Raw genomic sequence first — 21,168 nt, 5'->3', positions numbered from 1 at the left:
CCCCAAAGTTTTTTAACCAACGAATAAGAAAACGTTATTATAGAAAGCCCAAATTAATTATAAAATTTAAAATGTGATAATTGTGAAAAAATTAGAGATTTTAGCTCCCAAATATACATGACAAAAAAGTGTATTTGCACTCCAAATATTGCTATAAAATTAATTAAAGAAATTTACTTTCAATTCAGGACAATAGCAAAGAAACCCATCCGTTAGAGCCATTGAGTTTACAAAGCTAGGTAAAGTCTCAAAGCAGACAGGCAATTCTTTCTCATTAACTAACGTTTATACCCCAATTCTAGAAAAGGTGTTGTATAATTTAAAATGTTTGCACTACAGCTAAGAAATATGCTTAATATTACCCGTTTTGGCCTGTCATCACTTTCCCTTTGTTTTAGACCAGTATGCATGCAGATTCAAAGGGCCATTTTAGAAAGCTCATAATAATATAAAAAGGATAAATGTTCCAAGTTGGTTTTTTTTTATGCAAAAGAAGTAAAAAATAGTAATAGTAATCGTAAAAAATTTAAGGTATATGAACCAAAAGTAATACGTATTTTTTATGTTTTCGAACAAAACCATTCCAAAGGCTCTTGAAGTTTTTTTTTTTTTTAAAATTAAAGCTTAATTTGCTATACAAGGATAACTTACCCTCTAAAAATCTCTGTAATTTAAAAAGACGCCATGGGTTACAATCTAGAATTTTTCCAGGGATAAAAGGATAGAACAATGGATTTAAGAATAAATTTCCCATGGTTCTTATATGTAAGAGTTTTGCAGTGGTTGCATTTATATCCTTATACTAAAGTAACAGGATGTCTGTGTGTGTATCTGTGTGTCTGTACCGAAGGATCTCGCTAACCGCTGAACCGATCAGGTTCTCCTTAACAGGGTAGCTTCTCATAAGTCCCGGGAAGGTTTATAACTATTTTGGGGGAGGGTACCACCACCTTCCCAAGAAAAATGACAAAAAAATCGAAATTTTTAAAAATTTAGGGGAGACTTTAACGTCAAATAAGGTGGTATCGTACATAAAAAAAATAACTTTAACAAACAAAAACATTTAAAGTGCCACTAGAGGCCTCTAGGGGCGTAGCCGCTAGTTTATGTATAAAGTGTTAGAGAAATTTTGACTATGGCTGTTCTCTCCATCCCTGAGATTTTCGCCAACTCAAGTTTTTGCACTGTCGTGTATGCGGGATCCTCAACAAAATAAACCCTTCCGTAAATTAAAGGCACATGTACACGGGCGTCCAAGCTTTTTTATTTTGGGGGGTAAAAAATTTTTAAGAGGGGTAATCACCACTTTACCCCCCCCCCCTGAACGTCCTTGCACATGTAGAGGAGTTTGCTAATAATGTGTACCATACAATCATTCAATAAAAGGCAACAATTGTTTATAGTCAACAAATAAACTTTATTGAACAGAACAATTTCAAGTCCAATGTCCTTTCCCTTCCCTGAGTGTACATTATATACAACAATAGGTGTATTGAAAAGTAAATGATCTTCCTTCTTCTTCTTTTAGACCAGTGCTATCAACCATGATCATCATCTATTGCCAGGTTGAGGAATCTGGCGGTTGCTGGAGGATTTTTCCATAGTGTTGATGATGATCTCCGTTGATAGCGTGAGAGATTGTGTGCGTTGGTTCTTGGCTCCATGTGCTGCTGGTGTTGTTGCTGCTGCTGCTGATGGTGTAGCTGCTGCTGCTGTTGGAGGTAGATACACGGCTTAGACGTGACCAACATAGTATCCAAATGATCTTCCTTTTCACAAACCTCAGCTCTACATTATTTTTATGTTTTCAAGCTTCTGATGGTTTAGCTAAACTTAAACACTTTCCACAGTTTTTTCTTATTAGAACCTAATGGTTCAAACGCACATTCTACTACTCCAAATCTTATTCGCCTCAAACATTGCAAAACTTTTACTTTTTTCAATTTTTTGCTGGCACAAATTTACATCTCTTTTTACAGCATAATTTTCTGCAAAATCTCACCAACTAGAAACCGGTTGGAATTTGCATTTGAAATTGTTCATGCCCAAAAAAGTGCCTTGGGAAGCCTGAATTTGTGTTCATCAATTTCACAAAAATTTACTTTGAAATGTTGATAGGTATGTTAAAGAACAAGAAAAAGTAGATGGTCTATATAATTTACAGCGCAAATCTGCGCAAAAATCTGTCAAACTGTGCCAAAAAGTGCTGAGTCACATGGATTTGTACAATTCTTTACATTGCTAATTTTAAAAACCCTTTAACATGTAAATTTTGAAGATTTTTTGCAATTTCAGAAAATTACAAAAAAAAAGATTTAAGAATATGTGTCTGACCTTCATTATTTCGTAATTGTTACTTCTAAGTACTTATATGTATTTTAAACAATATTTATGTTTTTTTTTAAATGCATACATAAGTAAACTATATATTCTGAATTATAATTTAGAACGGTTTTGAATTCCGGTAAATGCCTAATGCCCCCCCCCTCCCCTCTCTATGGATTAAAGTCCAGAAAACAGCCGACGTTTATAGTTAAGGAGCTTCTACATAGTAAAATTTTAGATATCTTATCATTTTTTCCCCTATTATAGTCTGTTTGTTTATAGCTTTATTGCTTCTAGACAGATAACAAGTGGCCTTCCTTATATAATTTCACCTTCAATCAATTTTATATCTACTTAATTTTTATCTATCTTCTACTTATCTTTTTAGATATTTCTTGTAAAGACCAATTTTGTATTTTAAGATAAATGCTAATTTTATTTAACCCTTACAGATCGGGGGGGGGGGGGGTCATATTGACCCCCCCCCCCTCTGTTTTTTCAATGTCATTTTTTTTGTAGGTAAGATAGAGAGTTGTGACTTCATGACTTTTTAAGTTTAGTAATTATACGTCGGCAAGAGTTGATCTTATAAGGATATCTGGTCTGTGTCGGTCGTGGCGTCCGGTCAAAGTCGGTTAGGTGGAACCAAATTTAGAAAAAAATTCTAAATAAATCTTAATTTCTACATTATGACTTTTGTTTATAAGGTAGAAACCTAAAAATTTTTTGGTGAATACTTAGATATCAATGACCTTCTGAGAAAAGTGGTGTTATGACCGTTTGACCGCTCCCTGACCGACTTTAAGACCGATTTTTGTCCGGCTTTTACTACAGACATATATCATGAATATCGTGGCTTCTATTACAGCTAGAGGCCTAAAATTTTTTTTGGTAAATCCTTAAGCAACAGTAAAAATATTACTTGGCGCCGCCAACCGCCGTTTTACCGCCGTAACCGCCGAAAATGGCGGTTTCCGTTATTTGCCGTTTTTCGGCGATGATCTGAAAAAGTAATTTTTTTGTTATGAAAAATAAAAGTTCGTCCTAAAATTTGGTCATCCTAGCTGCAAAATTGGCCGCTCTACAGCTGTTTTAATATTTAGCGGCTGGCCGCTAAAAAAGCGGCTAAGGAGCGGTCTGACTGCTATGACTAGAAAAAGTAATTTTTTCTAAAAATACACATGAACCACCAGAAAAAAAATTTATGTCTCTAACTGTAACAGGAGCCGAGATAGAGGGGGGGGGGTCAATATGACCCCCCCCCCCCCCGATCTATTAAGGTGGGAATAGGGGCCCGATCTGTAAGGGTTAACCAATAAAAAAATGATTATAATGTGCAAAATAACTACAATCTTTATTATTTAATTCATTACATGAATTTTCAAATATATTTTGGTATATAAAAAGTTCAAACAGACAAACACACAAAAAGAATGCCTTTACTTTTATCAAGGGTAAAAATATGAAAACAACTCAATGCATTAGAAAAACCATTAAAAAATCAATTATTTTCTGCAATATAACTACAAATATTCATTATTTAAATAATTCGTTACTTAATCAAGCAAACAGACGGACACACAAAATGAAAATATAAAACCTTTACTTTTAACAAGGATAAAATTATGCTAAGTTAACATATGAACACAACGTTATGGTAATGCTAGGCTCATGGACACGGACATCATGCTGCTCATGCGCCTGCTCCTGTACAACAACAACCAGGTATCTATCTATCTACAATACAAAGTAGCTTGATGTCTGCCCGACCGTCCGTCTGTCTGTCCGTCCCTTAAGATCTCGGCAACCACTGTACCGATTGGATTCTACTGTTCAGGAAATATACCTACTGGTTCTGCGGTGGTTTAAGGCTATTTTCTTGGAATTTGGGACACCCCAAACTCCCCTAAAAATTAAAAATCCATCCCCCAATTTTTAAAAAATTATCTGAAATTAGTGGTGGCAGCTCCAGTAGTACTTTTATTTTATTTTGTATTTTATTTTAACTACCCATTGGGGCAAAGCCCCTAGAGGCTAGGGGTGAAGCCGCTAGTCCTATTATATAAAGTAGTAAGATTTTTTGTCTGTAGATTTGAATAACTACTGAACTGATTGAGTTCTCTATTTTATCCTTCGATGGTTTTAGGCTAATTAATTTTCATATCTAAGGCTATTTTCCCACTTTTCTTACTTCTTTGAAAACAGAGATTCTAGATGCAAGGAGCACAGTCGCTAGTAAAAATATCAATCTGTATTTCTTTTTCTTTATACCTAATGAAAACAGTAAAAGTGTCGAACTATGACGTTAGAAAAAATTAACAATTAACCAACAAGAAGCCAGTATTCACTGTGGTAAAATATATAGCGGCCTCTCATTGGTTAATTGTTAATTTTTTCTGACGTCATAGTTAGACACTTTTACTGTTTTCTACCTAATCCATGTTTCTTAATATCTTTATATTTTTCTAATTATGTGTATCAAACTATCTATCTTAATATTTATTTATTCTCGATGCTGTCTAAAATGGTGCAAAAAATGGGGACAAATTTCAAATTGATTTGACGGGGCTGTTTATTTACGTCACAAGTGAGGGGAAAGAAACGGGAAGGAGGAAAGAAACCCCCTAGAAAAGAGATGGGGGTATGACGTCACACGCCAAAACAATTTGAAATTTGTCCCCATATTTTGCACCATTTTAGACAGCATCTTTATTCTCAATATCTATCAATACATCTATATCTCTGTATTTTTTACTTTTTGTCTCTTTTTTCTGTCTGTTTTTCTGTCTGTCATTCTGTTTGTCTTTATCTCTTTCCTCTGTCTGTATGTCTGTCTGTCTGTCTTTTCGGCTTTCTGTCTTTCTGTCTGTCTTTCTGCATGTCTTTCTAACTGGATTTTGTCTGGCTTTCTGTATTCATGTCTGTCTTTCTGCCTGTCTTTCTGTCTGGCTTTTGTCTGGCTTTCTGTATACCTTTGTGTATATTTGTATGCCTTCCTCAAATTTATCTGTCTACCTTATGTATGTATTTTTAAATTTGCTGTATTTCTGTCAATCTGCCTGATGGTCTGTCTATCTTTCTATCTTTTTTTATTTGTATGCTTTTTAATATTTACCTATTAAGATGTCTGTATGAAGCTGTGTATAGTGCCTATAAAAGATTAGCGTCATACAATACAAAACTGTATGAATATATGTATAGTTCTTTTAAATTAATTTCCTTATATTCATCTATCAATTTATTCATATTTTAGAATATGTGTACAGTGCGCCTGCCGAGCCTGCAGTGCAGACTTACCAAGGATATGCAGCTGCCGAGTCCCCCGCAGGATTTGATATGACCACCCTCATCATTCCATTCATTGTTCTTATTGGTCTCTTCCTTCTCTTTCCAACTTATATCACCTTAGATTCTGTTAGGTAAGAATCCAGAGGGATACGACAGAGAACGATGGATTTATGTACATCCCCAATTCTGATAAACGGATTAACTCTTCTTAGTTTGGAAACAACTAATCACAATTTATGAAAAGTAACCAAAAAATTTTGAGCCAACAAATAAGAGAATATGATAAAAAAAAACTTTGAGTACCAGTGTAATTTACAGCCCAAAGTCGCCTCCACCCCATGTCAGCATCACACATAGCCCTGTGTACTTTAGATAAGTTTCGTGATAATTACTTATATACAATTTTTGTGTTTAAAAACATGTTGTTAAAACTCCATTAAAACCCTCACCTCCTGGGACATCCCTGGACACAAGTTTTATATAGTACTAAATAAAGCCGTACTTTTTAAAATTATGCCAATCTAAACTGCAAAACTTGATTTACAAATAAGCTATTTGGAACTGTAATTTTATTGACCAAAATTGAGTTAAAAATTTAATCATTTATTTAGTAAAATGTAATTTGTATGAACTTATTGCCCGATTTAACATTTTTTGTGACTTTTATTAAATTTTGGTTAGTTGGTTATTTAAGTCAAGTGTCAAGAGGTAATTTTGGTTATCATTATTGGGGATGTACATCAATTTATCGGCCATTATCTTTCCATTAGGGTCAGTTGTTCTCAATGATCTTAAGGGATAAGACAATGAACGATAAATTGATTTATTTTATGATGAACTTAACTACCCTTTCTGTAAAATAAAATTAACAGTAAAGGTAAGGGCAATTTAAGCAAATGGTTAAGTTTACATATTTTTTTTATCAAATAATAATTGGATAAGACAATGGCCTATAAATTGATGTGCATCTCCAATGATAATACACAAAATTACCCCTTCTGTAGATTACAACTAGCAGTTGAAACGTTACGCAACTTAATGAACCAACCCATTAAAAAAGTCTCCAAATTAGTTCAGCTAACTAATATGAAAAGGTTCTTATTAAACTTTGGGGAATAGTATAGTGTAATAACTAGACCATTGTTACCTTCCTTCTTGACATTGAATTTTATAGGAGGAAACGTAGCGTTGGAGAGGGAGAGGAAGAGGTTGAGGGTGGACTTATTCAAAGCTTCACTGACAAGATTCAAGATATTTATGGGGTAAGTTTTATCAATCCTATAATTTAAAGTAGCAAAGTTTTTTGTTTAAAGCTAGAAATATCCAAAATGTGTAAAAATGGCTTCAAGTGGTATTAGGCTATTTTAAGAAAATTTCTAGCCCTCCCCTAGAGGCTAGGAGTGAGGCAACAGGTTTTTATGAGAAGTAGACTGTCCCCTTGTTTATACACATGTAGATCTTACCAAAGTCTGTAGGGTTTGGCATCTCGTTTTCTTGACATGCCAATTCATTTTCAAAAGTTTATTAAGGTTTTCAGCTATTTAGAGCAAATGTGCCTTCAACTTTTTTGCCAGTTACAAATTATTGTAAGACAATATTAGTATTATTTCTTATCGTTTTATTGTCAAATAGCAAATGATATAGTAGCTTTGATACTAAAACGGATACACAGTTTCGAGTTTCCCAAGTAATTAAAGTGTGCAGTTTTGATTAATTTAATCCAATTGTGTGTAATTAAACCAAGGACAAATGGTCATTTTAATTTGAATTTCCAAATTTGTACACAGTTTCCTCGGTGTTTCCTCATCCTATCTTAATATTTACTACTAGCTTAAAAACTTCAAACTTGCAAAAAAATTTAAAATTGGAATGTATAAACGATTTATACATTTTAAATTTTAATTTTTCAATTTTTTTTTTGAACTTTTAAGCTTTTTTAGCTACTAGTAAATATTGAGATAGGATGAGGAAACACCGAGGAAACTGTGTACACATTCGGCAATTCAAATTCAACTGACCGGACAAATAGTTTAGTAATGGTTTGATTATAAACCATATACAATATATGAACATTTATTCATGTTCAAGAGTTTTAATGTGTTCGGGTCCTCCAAATATTAATGCAGATCTCTTTTTTAAATAGCAGAAAGTTAGTTTTTTTTTATATAAAATGGTTACAATATCAAAAGATAAATAAATTCATACAATAATAAAATATTGTCCTGTAAGAATAGGGTATTATCGTCTTAGAATATATTTTTCAATTTTGAAAATTGAGTACCCCCCCTCCCCACAACGAACAACTCTGGCCACAGCGCTCGGCCACCTTGGCTGCTTAGCCGCAGCGCTCGGCCCCCTTGCCTGCTTAGGCGCAGCGCTCGGCTCCCTTGCATGCCTAGCCACAGCGCTCGGCTCCCTAGCCTATGAACTAACCTAACCTAAACTAAAATAGTTGTTCGTTGTCGGGGGGGGGGGGGGGGGGTACTCAAATCATCAAAATTGAAAAAAAGAGGAAAACGCCAAACTATCAACATAAGCTTAAACAAACTCCGCTGTTTATCTTTGACAGAAGCTGAGATACATGAGATGCATATATTACTAACAAAATCTCGCTAACCGTTGAACGTAAATGGTCTCTTCTACAGTGAAGCTTCTCATTGGTCATGGAAATGTTTATAGCTATTTTGGGGTTGACTAACTCCATCCTCCTAAAAGGATCGCCTCTATGAAAACAATTACCCCTTCCAAAAAAAAATTTATCTTCTTCTCAACTAAAATTGAAAATGGGTGGGGATTGACTTCCATTAAAGGCCTCCAGGAGCGTATCCGCTAGTATGATTTTTAAAAGCGAAGCTTTTCTATAATTAGGGTCGGTCCGTCCGTCCTTCCGTACGTTCGTCCGTCCGTACGTCCGTAACGGATAGCTTTTTTCGTTAATTTAGACATGTTAGAATTGTCCTATCGATTTCAAATTTTGCATGGTGATTCCTTTAGTAGTTAGGTACGATTTAGAAAGCGTAGCAACTCTATAATCATTACCAAAATGTCCGTACGTCCATTTTTAACATATTGATTTTTTTACTTTTTAAAATAGCTTTTCTCATTAGTTAAGGCATGTTAGAATTGTCCTATCGATTTCAAATTTTGCATGGTGATTCCTGTAATAGTTAGGTACGAGTCAGAAAGCGTAGCAACTCTATAATCATTACCAGAATGTCCGTACGTCCATTTTAAACATGTTGATTTTTTTTTACATTTTTAACAACAAATTTGTATGTGACCTAATTATCCGATTGGTCTGATTTTTGGTATACTGATTCTTGGGACAACAAAGTACAATTTTATAAGCGAAGCAACTCTATAATCAAGTCCTAAAAATGTAAGTATGTCCATAAACATTATCCTGTATTAAGCAGTTTTTGAACAAATTTACTTACAATTTTGCTTTGACTCTTATACATTCGTATTCTGATTATTCAGTTCTGACATTATACAAGTGTTAATGTCCGTTTGTCCTACCGTTTCAGAGCTTCGCTTTTATGGATGTTGTCATCCTTGTTAAAGTAAAATTACTACGTAATCTGCACAGAAAAAATACTCTAAATCATAATAAATTGTGATGGAATAAAAGTAAAAAGATATTAATTACAAGTGCATAGAAAATTACTGGAAATTATCATTTTTTAATACAATAATATTTATTATGGGAATATTTACAAGTTTTTTCTTTGATGTTAAAAAGTAGCCTCCCAGATTTTATTTGATTAACCTACAAATAGAGATTGATATAACTATGAATGTTAAAATCCCTTTTTCAAATTCCTGTTTATATAAATATTTAGTTTACTATTTTATTTCTATAATCTTTTTTAGTCCTTTATTTTTACCCTTATATTATCATGATTCTTATTTTTCAATATAATCATTTCAAAATTATGTTATAAAGCTCCATAGATCAAAGTATAAGATGCTCTTTTAAGCTTAATATGTTTAATAGATGATTTAACCATACAAAATATCTCGTGTGTATTTAACAAGGGATAATTGATCACTCAAAAAATTTGGACTCAATGAAAATTGTGTCAAAAATAATCCATGTGACGTAAAAGGATGAGGGATTATCCATCCCTTTTTGGGGGGGTTTTCTTTCCCACTTCTCCTCTCATCTCTCTCATTTTATTACGTCACATGGAACATTTTTGACACAATTTTAACACAATTTGGGCTTTGTCTTTTTTGAAATCGAGATGTCAATTTTAACGTTTCTAAATTATTGCAGTTATCCGCAACGGAAAAATTGACGGAAAAAAACGGACCGACCCTAAATTAAGAATACTTTGCTTTTAAAATTGCGAAGTTTTCTTTAGACGACCTAAATACCTTATATTCCTGATTTCTCTCTGTGTGTGAATTCAATTCATCAATTCAATAAAATTTCTCATCCTTGACGAATAAATGGAATTTATGCAGAATCTATAAAATAATAAAAGTCTACATATCTATAGTACATATATATATACAGATAAACTACTTCCCTTCCTTTTTCAATGGCCTTATTCGTCTCCTACCAAATCATTTCCTGCTTATTGGGCTGTGTTAATACACACCACACCATTGGTTGATTTTCAATGACCCAGTTGGTACTAGGACAGTGCGACTGGCAGATACAGTTATTGAACCCATTCCCTCTCTAGTGTTTTACTCTAATTACAAGTCTACACATGTCTAATAATATCTAAGAAACAGCGTTTCCTGGCTATTGTCATGGCTAAATCGTACAAAATTGTTCACTATTCTTTATACTTTTATAACGGAAAATGTGTATGCTAAGATCTCAAAAACATTCCATAAATTTCAATGAAGTTTAGTATGGGTTCAGGGTTGGCTTTAAGCTATTTAGTTGGCTTTGTCGGATTCCCAAAAAAAAAGAAAAATTGTCCGAGGTACAATTCTTATGGCGGTGGGGGGGGGGGGGGGGGGCATAATGAGTGTTATAATCTAATATTTGTATTTCCAGGAAACAATTTTTTAGAGGGTAGGCAAACGCCCAATTAGCCCCTTCTTGACTTACCTGTCCTCAAGACGAAACTAAAAAAAATGTTGTTTTTTTAACCCATATCCAATGTACTTTTGAATCGCCTACAGTTTAACATATAAAAATCAATTTAAATATTGGTATAATCAACCCTTAACAGTCGGCTCCTTGCCGCACCTTTATCGGTCCGACTGTTAAGGGTTAAATAAAAAAAATATAATTGTTATGAAGGGTACAGATCCTAAATGAAACCGCTTGTTACCTTGCAATACAGTCTATAGTTAAATGCATATAATAAAAGAGTGACATATGGGATGTTACATATTTTAATATTCATTGTCAAATTGCATAAAAATGTGTTGAAACTGGCAGCAAAAAAATAGATCTGGCAAATTTTGAATATTTGCTGAATGTGTTGCAAAGCTACTCTTTAATTGGGAATAGTCTCTTTCGTGGCAACGCCCCTTAATTCTAAATGGCTTTTTATATGTTATTTTAGGTTAGGTTAGGTGATTGCCCTACCGGGTTAGGCAATGGGCCCCGCAGTTTTAGAGCCCCCCGCAAGGGGCTAGAAATAGAAGAAAAGCTACTGTGAAAATACGAAGAATCGCCCCTTAAGGTGCGTTGCCACGAAAGGGCCTATACCCAATCTGATGTGTCCTGTTGAAACCTGGAATTTGCCTATAAATAAATAAATAATAAGTGGCAATTGCTGACATAACATCGACATGTCTTTTTTTCTAATTTTATGAATAATATCGACTTTTTTGCAAGATGTGCTGAAAATGGATTGCCAATTTCTTTCCTAATTTCCAAAGTTGTACAGCAGATAATCCAATTATTTCAAACGATATTTTCAGCTTCTCTGGTCAAAGAAAAAGCGATATAATGTATAAACGATTTTTACATTATACATTCAAGATTTTAATTTTTCAAATTTTGATTTTTTTAGAAGTTTGAAGCTTTTTTAGCTGGTAGTAAATATTGAGATAGGACGCGGATGCTAGGTACACTTTCGGAAACTAAAATTCAGTACATCATTTTTCAAATAACAAGATCGAAATATATTTCTGATGTTATTATTAGGGTTGGGCCGGATATCCGGTGTGGCCGGATATCCGGCCATTTTCAATATCCGGCCGGATACCGGATATTGAAACTATCCGGCCGGATATCCGGCAATATAATCTTTTATATTTTACAACAAAAATTTCTGTTTTTTTTAATCTTAAATGGCTGTAATTTTCTTATTATTGAAGATAGAAGAACAATTTTTTCTGAATATGTTTATCTTTATGTAAATTTTATATTAGAAATCTCAAAACATAAATTTTGGCGGTGGCAGCAGTACTTGGCAGCTGCCAGCCGCAAACCGACGGTTTGCAGGTAAACGGCAACGGATTTTATGAAATTGTAATATGTCATGAAGATATATAAAAAAAACTAAGTTTAAAATTTGAAATCTTCAAGTAAAAATTTGCGGTCACAGGAACCGTTTAAAGATTTCTGGAGACCTGGAGGTTCAGGACTTGCAGGATTATACCTGGAACCTGAAATCAACTTGAACACCTATATTACATATGAGGATGTACAACTATAGGATATTTTAGTATTAGATAACATGAAATGGTTTGTTTAAGAAAAAAAAAATATTTTTACTTTTTACCTGAATGACCTTACCAGATTTGCTGGCATCCTGTGCCCGCCAGGAAGGAGGTATTAAAAAAATTTCAACTCTCAGTTATGTGTCATACCCATATTTCGAAAGTCACTTAGTTATAGCCCTCTACCTTTTATACACAGAAAATGGGATAGAAAAAAACAGAGGGGGGGGGGGGGCAGGCATTCAACGCCACATCCCCGCCCATCCTCCAACCGTTAGGGGTTGATATTACAGATTGAGGGAAGTAATAGTTCATTAGATTTATTTGCTAAGAAGAAAGATCATTTAATACTTACTTAATTTTTAAGTTTTAATCTTAATTTTATCCTATTACACAAAGTAGTAAGCTTTTTTTGTCTGTAGCGAAGGATCTTGCTAACCGCTGAACTGATATGTTCTCCTTTAGAGTGAAGCTTCTTATAGGTCCCAGTGTGGTTGTAAGGTTTTAAATTATTTTTCTGCACTTTCATGTCCCTTCTAATATCCCTAGATACTAGGGATGCAGCCGCTAGTATAATATAAAACACTAGTTTATGAAGAAATTTTTTTTGCGGGTATAATCCTCTTTGTGGCAACGACCCTTAAGGAGCGATTATTCGTATTTTCACAGTAGCTTTCCTCATATTTCTAGCCCCTTGCATGGGACTCTAACCTTGCTAGGCCAATTGCCTAACCCTGCGGGGCAATCACCTAACCAAATATAACCTAACCTAACCTAAAATAACCTATTAAAAGCAATTTTAAATACAACGAATCGCCCCTTAAGGTGCGTTGCCACAAAAGGGACTATATCCTTTTTTGATACTTTAATATGTAGTAATTTGGCCGGTTATCCGGCCGGATATCCGGTAATTTGGCCGGATAACCGGATTTTTGCCGGATATCCGGCGTTGGCCGGATATCCGGCCAGTTACCGGATATCCGGCATTTAAAATCAGCCGGATATCCGGTATCCGGTATCCGGCCAAAAAAATATCCGGCCCAACCCTAGTTATTATAGTATCACAGCACAATGAATCATAGGCTGAAATTGAGAAAAGTGGTTTTAAAATTATAACAAGATTAAAAGAGATTAAAATTGCCACGATTTTTTGTATCTTTAATTTGATCAACAAATATTATACTCAGCAAAAAATCTGGACAATATTTTTTTTAATTCCTGGAAGGTAATTATGTATAATTGTATGTTTAACAATGTAAGAAAGTGTTCTTCTTTTGTCATGCACATGGGCCTAGACAATAATATGTGTCAATAGATACTGTAAATTATACTAATCCCCAAAGTTATTATAAACATTTTAATTCATTTATTTCCTTAAAATTTTTATTAAATTAAAAACCAGCAGTGTCCTAACTTTTCAACCTATAATTTGAATCTACAGAAGGGGTAGTTTTTAAAATGATAAATAGATATGTACTTCAAGTCATTTCGCGTTGCTCTTCTATCAAGATCCCCTGATCTTTCCTTAATCCATTATTATTATTATTTCTACTTACACTTTAATGATTTAGTCGATTGAATTATCAATTTTTTTTTTTTTTTCAATAACAATTTAAACATAATTTTTTTCCTATAAAATATGTTTCCTTTACCTCTTAAAATGCGTCAGTAAGTCTGTATGAGTTAGCGTATAATTCAGTGTAATTTTTGTGTGTGTAATCTGGTGTTGTGTGTGTCTGTGTGAATTTATTTGCGTGTGAAGATTTGGCGTGAGAAAATTATTGGTCATGACCGTGACTGGTTCGGGTATCATTTTAAGGAAATAATATGAATTAAATCTGACGGTAGTTAAATATACGATGGAGTCCCAGAAAATGCCAATTATCGCGGTCGTACGCCGACATGCGTCATGTAAGAAGGGTGACGCAAGTTTTATATATCAGTTTTCGCTATTTGACATACTATTTTCTCTATAAAACAAAAACGATGCTTGCAAGATTATTTATTTCGCTATTTTTTCTCAAATCGCAAAATCTGAGATCTGACATTTGCGTCACCCTTCCAACGTGACGCATGACCGTTTACGACCGCGAGAATTGGCATTTTCTGGGACTCCATCAAATACACTACCATCTAACTCTAAAACATATTTTAAGGGGGTGAGGGTCTTTAATTGTAGATGCGATTATTCTTGGTCAAGTGAAAGACCCCCCCCCCCTCAAAACTTTCACTGGTCCTAAATTAAACTCTCAAAGGTCAAATAACATATCTACAACAGATATCTATCACAAGCAATGTTTTTTTTATAATTATAATTCTCAAACTATTAAGTAAAGAACCCTTGGTTTAGGCTAGTTAAAAAAAATATTAAGGAAATTAATAACAATTCCTACGTTCTTATATTGCAAATTTTTTAACCAACTATTGCGGATTTGGTCAGAATTTAAACTGCTTTGAAAAGCCGCATTTTTATTGATTTCCGCGGGAATTAAACATGTGTTCTTTAAATCAATTAAAAGCAATCTGAGCCCTATGTCCTAATATTATATCTTCTAGGCCTCTCGAGGCACTTGAGGTGGTGGAGGATGAATTTGAATTTTGAATTTTAGTTTTACAGACAAATTGAAAATAAGAATTGGGTTGGAGTACTTTTTTTTCTAACTTGGGGGGGGGGGGGTGGTGATTCCCTCGATAAAAGCCTTTCCTGGACTAGATCCTTCGGTGCAGACAGACACCCAGATGGAGATCTTGTTACTTAATTATGAGGATTAGATATTGACTCATTAAATTCTATGTCGAATCAAAGCATCTAATTTCGACAATTTATTTTAGATTTTTAGTCTTTTTACGTGAAATCTTTGAAAAACAATAAAATCTTTGATTTCTTATAGTTCTTGTGATTTTATCAAGGATCAAAAGATATTTGTAAATTGTAATTGGTAAGTCTTTAAACTAAATCAGATTAGGTTTTTATAAAACTTTCGGAACCACTATAATTTACAGGTCAGGGGTGAATTATAAAACTTTTAGATAAATTATTTTATCTCTCCTACTAGATTAATAAAGATTAGTAAAGCAGGTTGATTTTTAAAAACAAACTGATGGTTCAAATTGTATTTATATGTCTAGTAAAAATTATTCTAGTATGACTACGAAACCGATAATATCCGTTGGATTAGATAACTATTGCATCCTCATGCTACTAAAAAGCCAAAAACCTGCAAAAAACTTTAATTATTCACAAGATTTACAAACCATATTGGATTTAGTTTAATTGTGTTTTTTTTTTAATTTCAGGCCTTGATAGAGTCAGAAGAATGCATGGAGAGAATTGCTTGCCAGGTATACATTTATACAATCGTGTAGCAAAGCTACGCTGTCAAGCTTTTCTAAATTTAGGGTCGATCCGTTCGTGCGCCTGTAACGGATAGCTCTTATCTTTTAGTTTAGGCATGTAAGAATCTTCCTATTTATTTTTTAACTCTGCAAGATGATTCCTTTACAATATAGGCATAATTTTTAGAGCGAAGCAACTCTATAACCAGAAAGTATATTGGTTCATAGGTGATAGGGTCGAATCTCGGGCCGCGTCATAACTAAAGACGTTAAAATGGTTTCTACTGCTGCTATGTTATGTGCGCGACATAAATTGTAAGAGTAGGTGGAATGCCTTGGCCCTTAAACTGGCGCAACTCATTACCATATGAACAGACAAAGGTCGTGCAATCAAATGGTTGTTTGTCTGATGAATGTTACTTAACCTAATATCCTTGGGTGTTAGAGTATCACATTCCATTACACGCGGATGATGCTCTGGATTCTCTAGATGATCACTTAAATCGAAGGAGAATCTTGCCCTTACGAGGTAATGGTAAATATGTATATAATTGCTTAATAGTTTCTTAAATAGCCCTAAACGTTAATAGCATGAAAATGCATTTTCCTTGTTTTATAACCGTAAAACGTAAATTAAGGAACTTTAAAATGGACATTGCAGCAATAAAATGTATTTTACACCATTTTAGATAAAAATCATCCAATTTAAGAATAGTTGACCTTGGAGTTTGGTTAACTTAAACTAGAAAAAAATCTAAGTATTTTTTTACTGATGCAAGGACAATTTACTTTTTTTTTATTTTTTTAAAAGTGAAGCTTTCTACTATTGGGATCGGACTGTCTATACGTCCTAAACAGATAGCTCTCATGTTTAATTTGGGCATGTTAGAATGGTCCTATATATTTGTCTTTTTGTATTATAAATTTGTTTAGAAAATTTTAAACTATATTGATTGTAAAAAGATATTTCAACACCAACTTTGTATGTAATATAGTTATGCGATTTCTTTATTAAAAGTTGAGTAACCGTATCCATTTTGTCTGATTTGTTGTTCAATGTCTTTATAGATGTTGTCATTCTTGTTTTTCTTTAAATGCACTTGACATTATTTGACTTTTCTTATAACTGTTAATATTTAATTCCTATTCAATAAACAGCCAAAAGGCATTTATAGAACATTCAAAACCAAAATATTTTCCCATCAATTAATAATTAATTTATATAATTTACCGTTATAGCCTCAAATGATTGTCACTTGATTATGTATACAAATTGATCAGACAAGAATGAAAATATCATTATTATAATCGATATATTATTACTGGGATGTTGCACCAGATTTTCATGTACTCTGATAATGTAATGCTCGCAGCAGGCTAATAACGATACCCTCCATACTCCCCCTTTACCCGATCCCCTCCTTTCTTACTGAATTAATGAACTAACCAATAAATGAGGTCTATATTAGCAAGCTAAATTGACAACCTGTCATCATATACACGTATATCCTATAAAGTAAGCTAGCGAAATGTCACATGTGTAAAATGTCATTAGGCTTTTAAGACTTTAAAGTGTTAGTTTTAAATTAAATCCCAGACGTTCTTTTCATATTGCATAAAAAGATGCTTTACTCAAAAAAATGTGTCAAAAAATACCTCAACACAAGAAAAAAGTGACATCTAGTTAAGATTGTGCAATCAATGCAGGGTTTTTAATTACCATGAAACTAGATTTTGAAATTAAACTTCATGTAATTTTAAGTCCTGTTTGATTCTAAAAACCCTGAAGTTATCTTAAAAACAAACAGACTGACTAATGCATCTATTAAGTAGCTGCGCCATTCTTATACTAAAGTAACAGGATGTCTGTGTGTTTGTACCGAAGGCTTGCTAACTGCTGAACCGATCGGGTTCTCTTTAACAGGGTAGCTCCTCATAGGTCCTGGGAAAGTTTAAAACTACTTTTGGGGAGGGTACCACCACCCTCCCAAGAGAAATAAAGAAAAATAAAAAAAATATTTGGGAGACTTGAGCGAAACATAAGGAGGTATTGTAGAATTTGAAAGCAATAAAGAGGTATCGTAGAGACTTGAACAAACAAAAAAAAACATTTATAGTGCCACTAGAGGCCTTAAGGGGCGTAGCCGCTAGTTTCTGAATAAAGTATGTAAAGTATAAATAGTTCATTAAATACAAAAATCTTTTTTTAGAAATCAATTGAAGACAATTTAGGACACATGCAATCCTTTGAAAGGAAACTTGACAATTTTAGCCGAGTTAATACTTCTGAAGTTTTTTTCTTTTTTGTTAAAAAATTACAGAATGGTTGTTTCTCGCTTCGTATTATAAACATCTTTCCGCGGATATAAAATGTACAATTATGATATATGATAGTACATTTTTATATTCGTAGAAAATTTGATATAATTCGATGCTAGACATAGTTTTTTCTCGTATGGATGAGAACCGGTTCTAATCAACCGGATATTAATCGGTTTCGTATGAATAAGAGAAATGTCTTTCTCATTTTGAATTTTTAAAATTTTTACATATTTTAGTTGTACTTTATTTCTTTCGCCCCTAGTCTCTAGGGGCTTTGCCCCAAGAGGTGATAAAATTTTCTTTTTGGCAAAATACGTAAAAGAATTAAGGAAGTCTTCTGCAAAAAACAAAAAAAAGGACCAAGGAAATCTTCTGCAAAAAAAAAAAAATGGGGGGAGGGATTTTTTGTTTTTAAGGGGGTTGGGGGTGTCCCACCCCCTAAGAAAATAGCCTAAAACCACCACAGGATTAGTAGGTATATTCCCTGAAGAGTAGAATCCGATCGGTTCAGTAGTTACCGAGATCTTAAGGGACGGACGGACAGACAGACAGACGGACAGACATCGTTCTACTTTGTATTATATTTTGGTTATAGCTCTTGCTTCCTGTAAGTTAGTTGGTCTACTAATGGGGAAATAGCTTAAAACCATGATATTACCAGAAGCAAGATTCTCTATATAATAACCCAATAATCACTGAGATGGTTTTCATCAGCCGGACATTCAGACAAACAGACATTTTTCAAAGATTTATATTAATAAATAGAAATATCAATCAAATGAATGTCCTTTTATTTGTAAATATGCCTTGGGGGTAACAATAAACTTTCCCTCCAGTTTTTGTTCCTATTTTGGTAGTCAGTCATACTTAATTTGAACACTTATGCCTTGCGACACAGTTGAGGAGCAAAGCTACTCTAAAACTATGTTTCTCTATGAAAACAAAAAGTTGCCAATAAAAATATTGATTAGAAACTGCAATTTCTTAGCAAGGGCGTCCAATCTTTTTTATATGGTGGGGAGATAATTACCCCTCACCCCACTAAAATATGGTTACCGCCCCCCCTTCTAGACGTCCATGCTCCTTGGTATTTCTAAAATAAAATAAACCAAACATTTAAATATCTAGTTTCTCAATTGGAGAGTAAGAAACAATAATGTATATCTAAAAATGGGAAGCTTCATATAGGTCCTTCAAGACAGTCTTTAGGCTAAATTTGGGATGACAAACAATCGTTTTTATTGTAAAAGAAACACTTATATGCTGAAATAAATCATTTAGAACATAAAGATTAACATAACAATACTTTGACCTTACAATCTTTATTTTTATTTCAGATTGGAGCCATGGCTAAAGACGCCGGATTGAGCAGCTCTATGAGTGCTGGAGCCCTCCTTATGACACCAGCAAAATATCAAAAGTACGCCAAGCACTTTTTCAGAGCAGAAAAATGTGAAAAGATCAAATGCCACCCACAATTCTAGAAATAAAAAGTTATTTAGATCACTTACGACCACAATATACTAAATAGAGAAAATACACTAAATAGTATTTTTGTATATTTCAAAAATATTTTTGATAGTCAATTTATAACATGTATATAAATGATTTTAACTATAGTTTCGTTATTGCCTTAGTGTTAAGAATTAAATCTTGGTTGCCTTGATCAAGGGTATTAGTAGAGGCAACTTTAACAAATTTTGTCAGTTTGTTCAGCCATTTAATTGCTCAATTAAATTCAAAATATAACCATCTACATTGGCTGAATAAACTTTTTAAGTAGCAAATTAAAATTGACACATTTTCTATCTACACAATAGTTAAATTTTATTATATAGGAATCTCATAACTTTACATTACAATGAGTCTTTTGTTCAAAATTAATTGATTTTTTGGCACCTTAGTTTTTGGCCTATTTTAACCCATTTCTAAAAGATAAGTGTTTTGTTAGCTGATGAAAATTCATAATTCTTTAGACATGTTAATTATACAATTAATTAATTTTTGACCACATGTGTAAAAAAACCATACTTTTCATGTACATAAATATGTTCGCAGCCAGGAAGTAGTTTTTTCTACAAAATTAAATAATTTTTTTTTTATTCTCGCACAGTTTTTAGAAATCATGAAATTAATTATCTGTGTTCACTTAATGAAATTCTTGCTGGATGTAAACCTAATAGCTTTAGAAAATGTGCATTTTTTATTTTCATTTCAACAATTACCATCAAAAGAACATTTTTTATGCATAATGTTTACAAATTGAAACTTTTTAGTGCCTATATCATTATATGTTCAATAAAAGGTTTTAGTTTTATGCATTTAATCAAAGGAAAAATCTTTTTTTTCATGCTATTTATGAATTTTAATATCTTGCCTTTTTAAAAGTTTTCAATTTTTCTATCTATACTGTTTGTATTTAAAAGACTGTTGAATGTATTTTAGAAATTAGTCGAAAACTTGCCATAATCTAGCTCACATACAATTTATTTAAGATTTTAAAAATATAAATCTTAGGGAGCCCCCTAATAATGAAACATTAAAGGGTATTTTCTAAAATTTAAATGTTCTTAAAATCTTTGATAAAAAGCTAAAGTTGACCAAAAAGTGAAATAGTTGTAATTGAAATTATTGTTAACTTCTTTGTTGTTATGTTTTTTCTTTTAGTTAAGTTATTAAGTTTTATTTACTTGTTATTAATGTTATTGTTACATTGATTTATCTTATAATGTTACCAATCGAAATACAGTATTATATTAAAAATGTTTTCAATTGTCTGTAAAAATTGATTTATTGTTTGGTATGATATTGTTCAATGGAAATTTTATATTTCTCATGGTGTAGTGGATATCTAAATCATCAAAGCAATTTATCTTTCAATGATGTTATGATTTGAAAGACTTACACTTTTTTTATGAAATCTTTCAAAAGATTATACTGTTTTAAAAACTTATTTTATAGAAAACTAAATGTTTTCTCTTTTTTTAGGATAATACATTCTCCCTCCCGATATAAATCGTTGGCATTGCCCCCTGCCCCCACCAACCTCAAGTGTCTCTATAGATTTCTTGTATTATGTATGTATTAAAGAAGTTGGCTGTTTTGCTTAAAGGTTTTTTTTATAATCAGACAGATAAGCATGAAACTAATTATTTGTATTGGTAGTTTTCATGTTTTTAAAAGCAAAGCTTTTCAATAACTAGGGTCCGGTCCGTCCGTACGTCCGGAGCGATTTGCTTTTTTTGTTAATTTAGGCAG

General features: G+C 33.0%; 1 protein-coding gene across 1 annotated transcript in view; it reads left to right on the top strand.

The window, feature by feature from the left end:
• The window catches only part of LOC145324749 (uncharacterized), a 38,318-nt gene extending 17,443 nt beyond the window's left edge, over positions 1-20,875 (top strand). The window contains exons 2-6 of the mRNA XM_080167356.1: positions 3,993-4,050; positions 5,579-5,744; positions 6,788-6,875; positions 15,550-15,594; positions 19,248-20,875. Of these exons, the coding sequence (XP_080023482.1) occupies positions 3,993-4,050; positions 5,579-5,744; positions 6,788-6,875; positions 15,550-15,594; positions 19,248-19,394 (504 nt within the window). The 3' untranslated portion in view covers positions 19,395-20,875. The remainder of the gene's footprint in view (positions 1-3,992; positions 4,051-5,578; positions 5,745-6,787; positions 6,876-15,549; positions 15,595-19,247) is intronic.
• The last annotated feature ends 293 nt before the right edge of the window (positions 20,876-21,168 follow it).

Source organism: Acartia tonsa, chromosome 7 (genome assembly GCF_053477335.1).
Source record: "Acartia tonsa isolate MP-2025a chromosome 7, ASM5347733v1, whole genome shotgun sequence".
Lineage (NCBI taxonomy): Eukaryota > Metazoa > Arthropoda > Copepoda > Calanoida > Acartiidae > Acartia > Acartia tonsa.
Note: the sequence above shows the minus strand (reverse complement) of the source record. Positions and strands in the feature narration are given on the sequence as shown.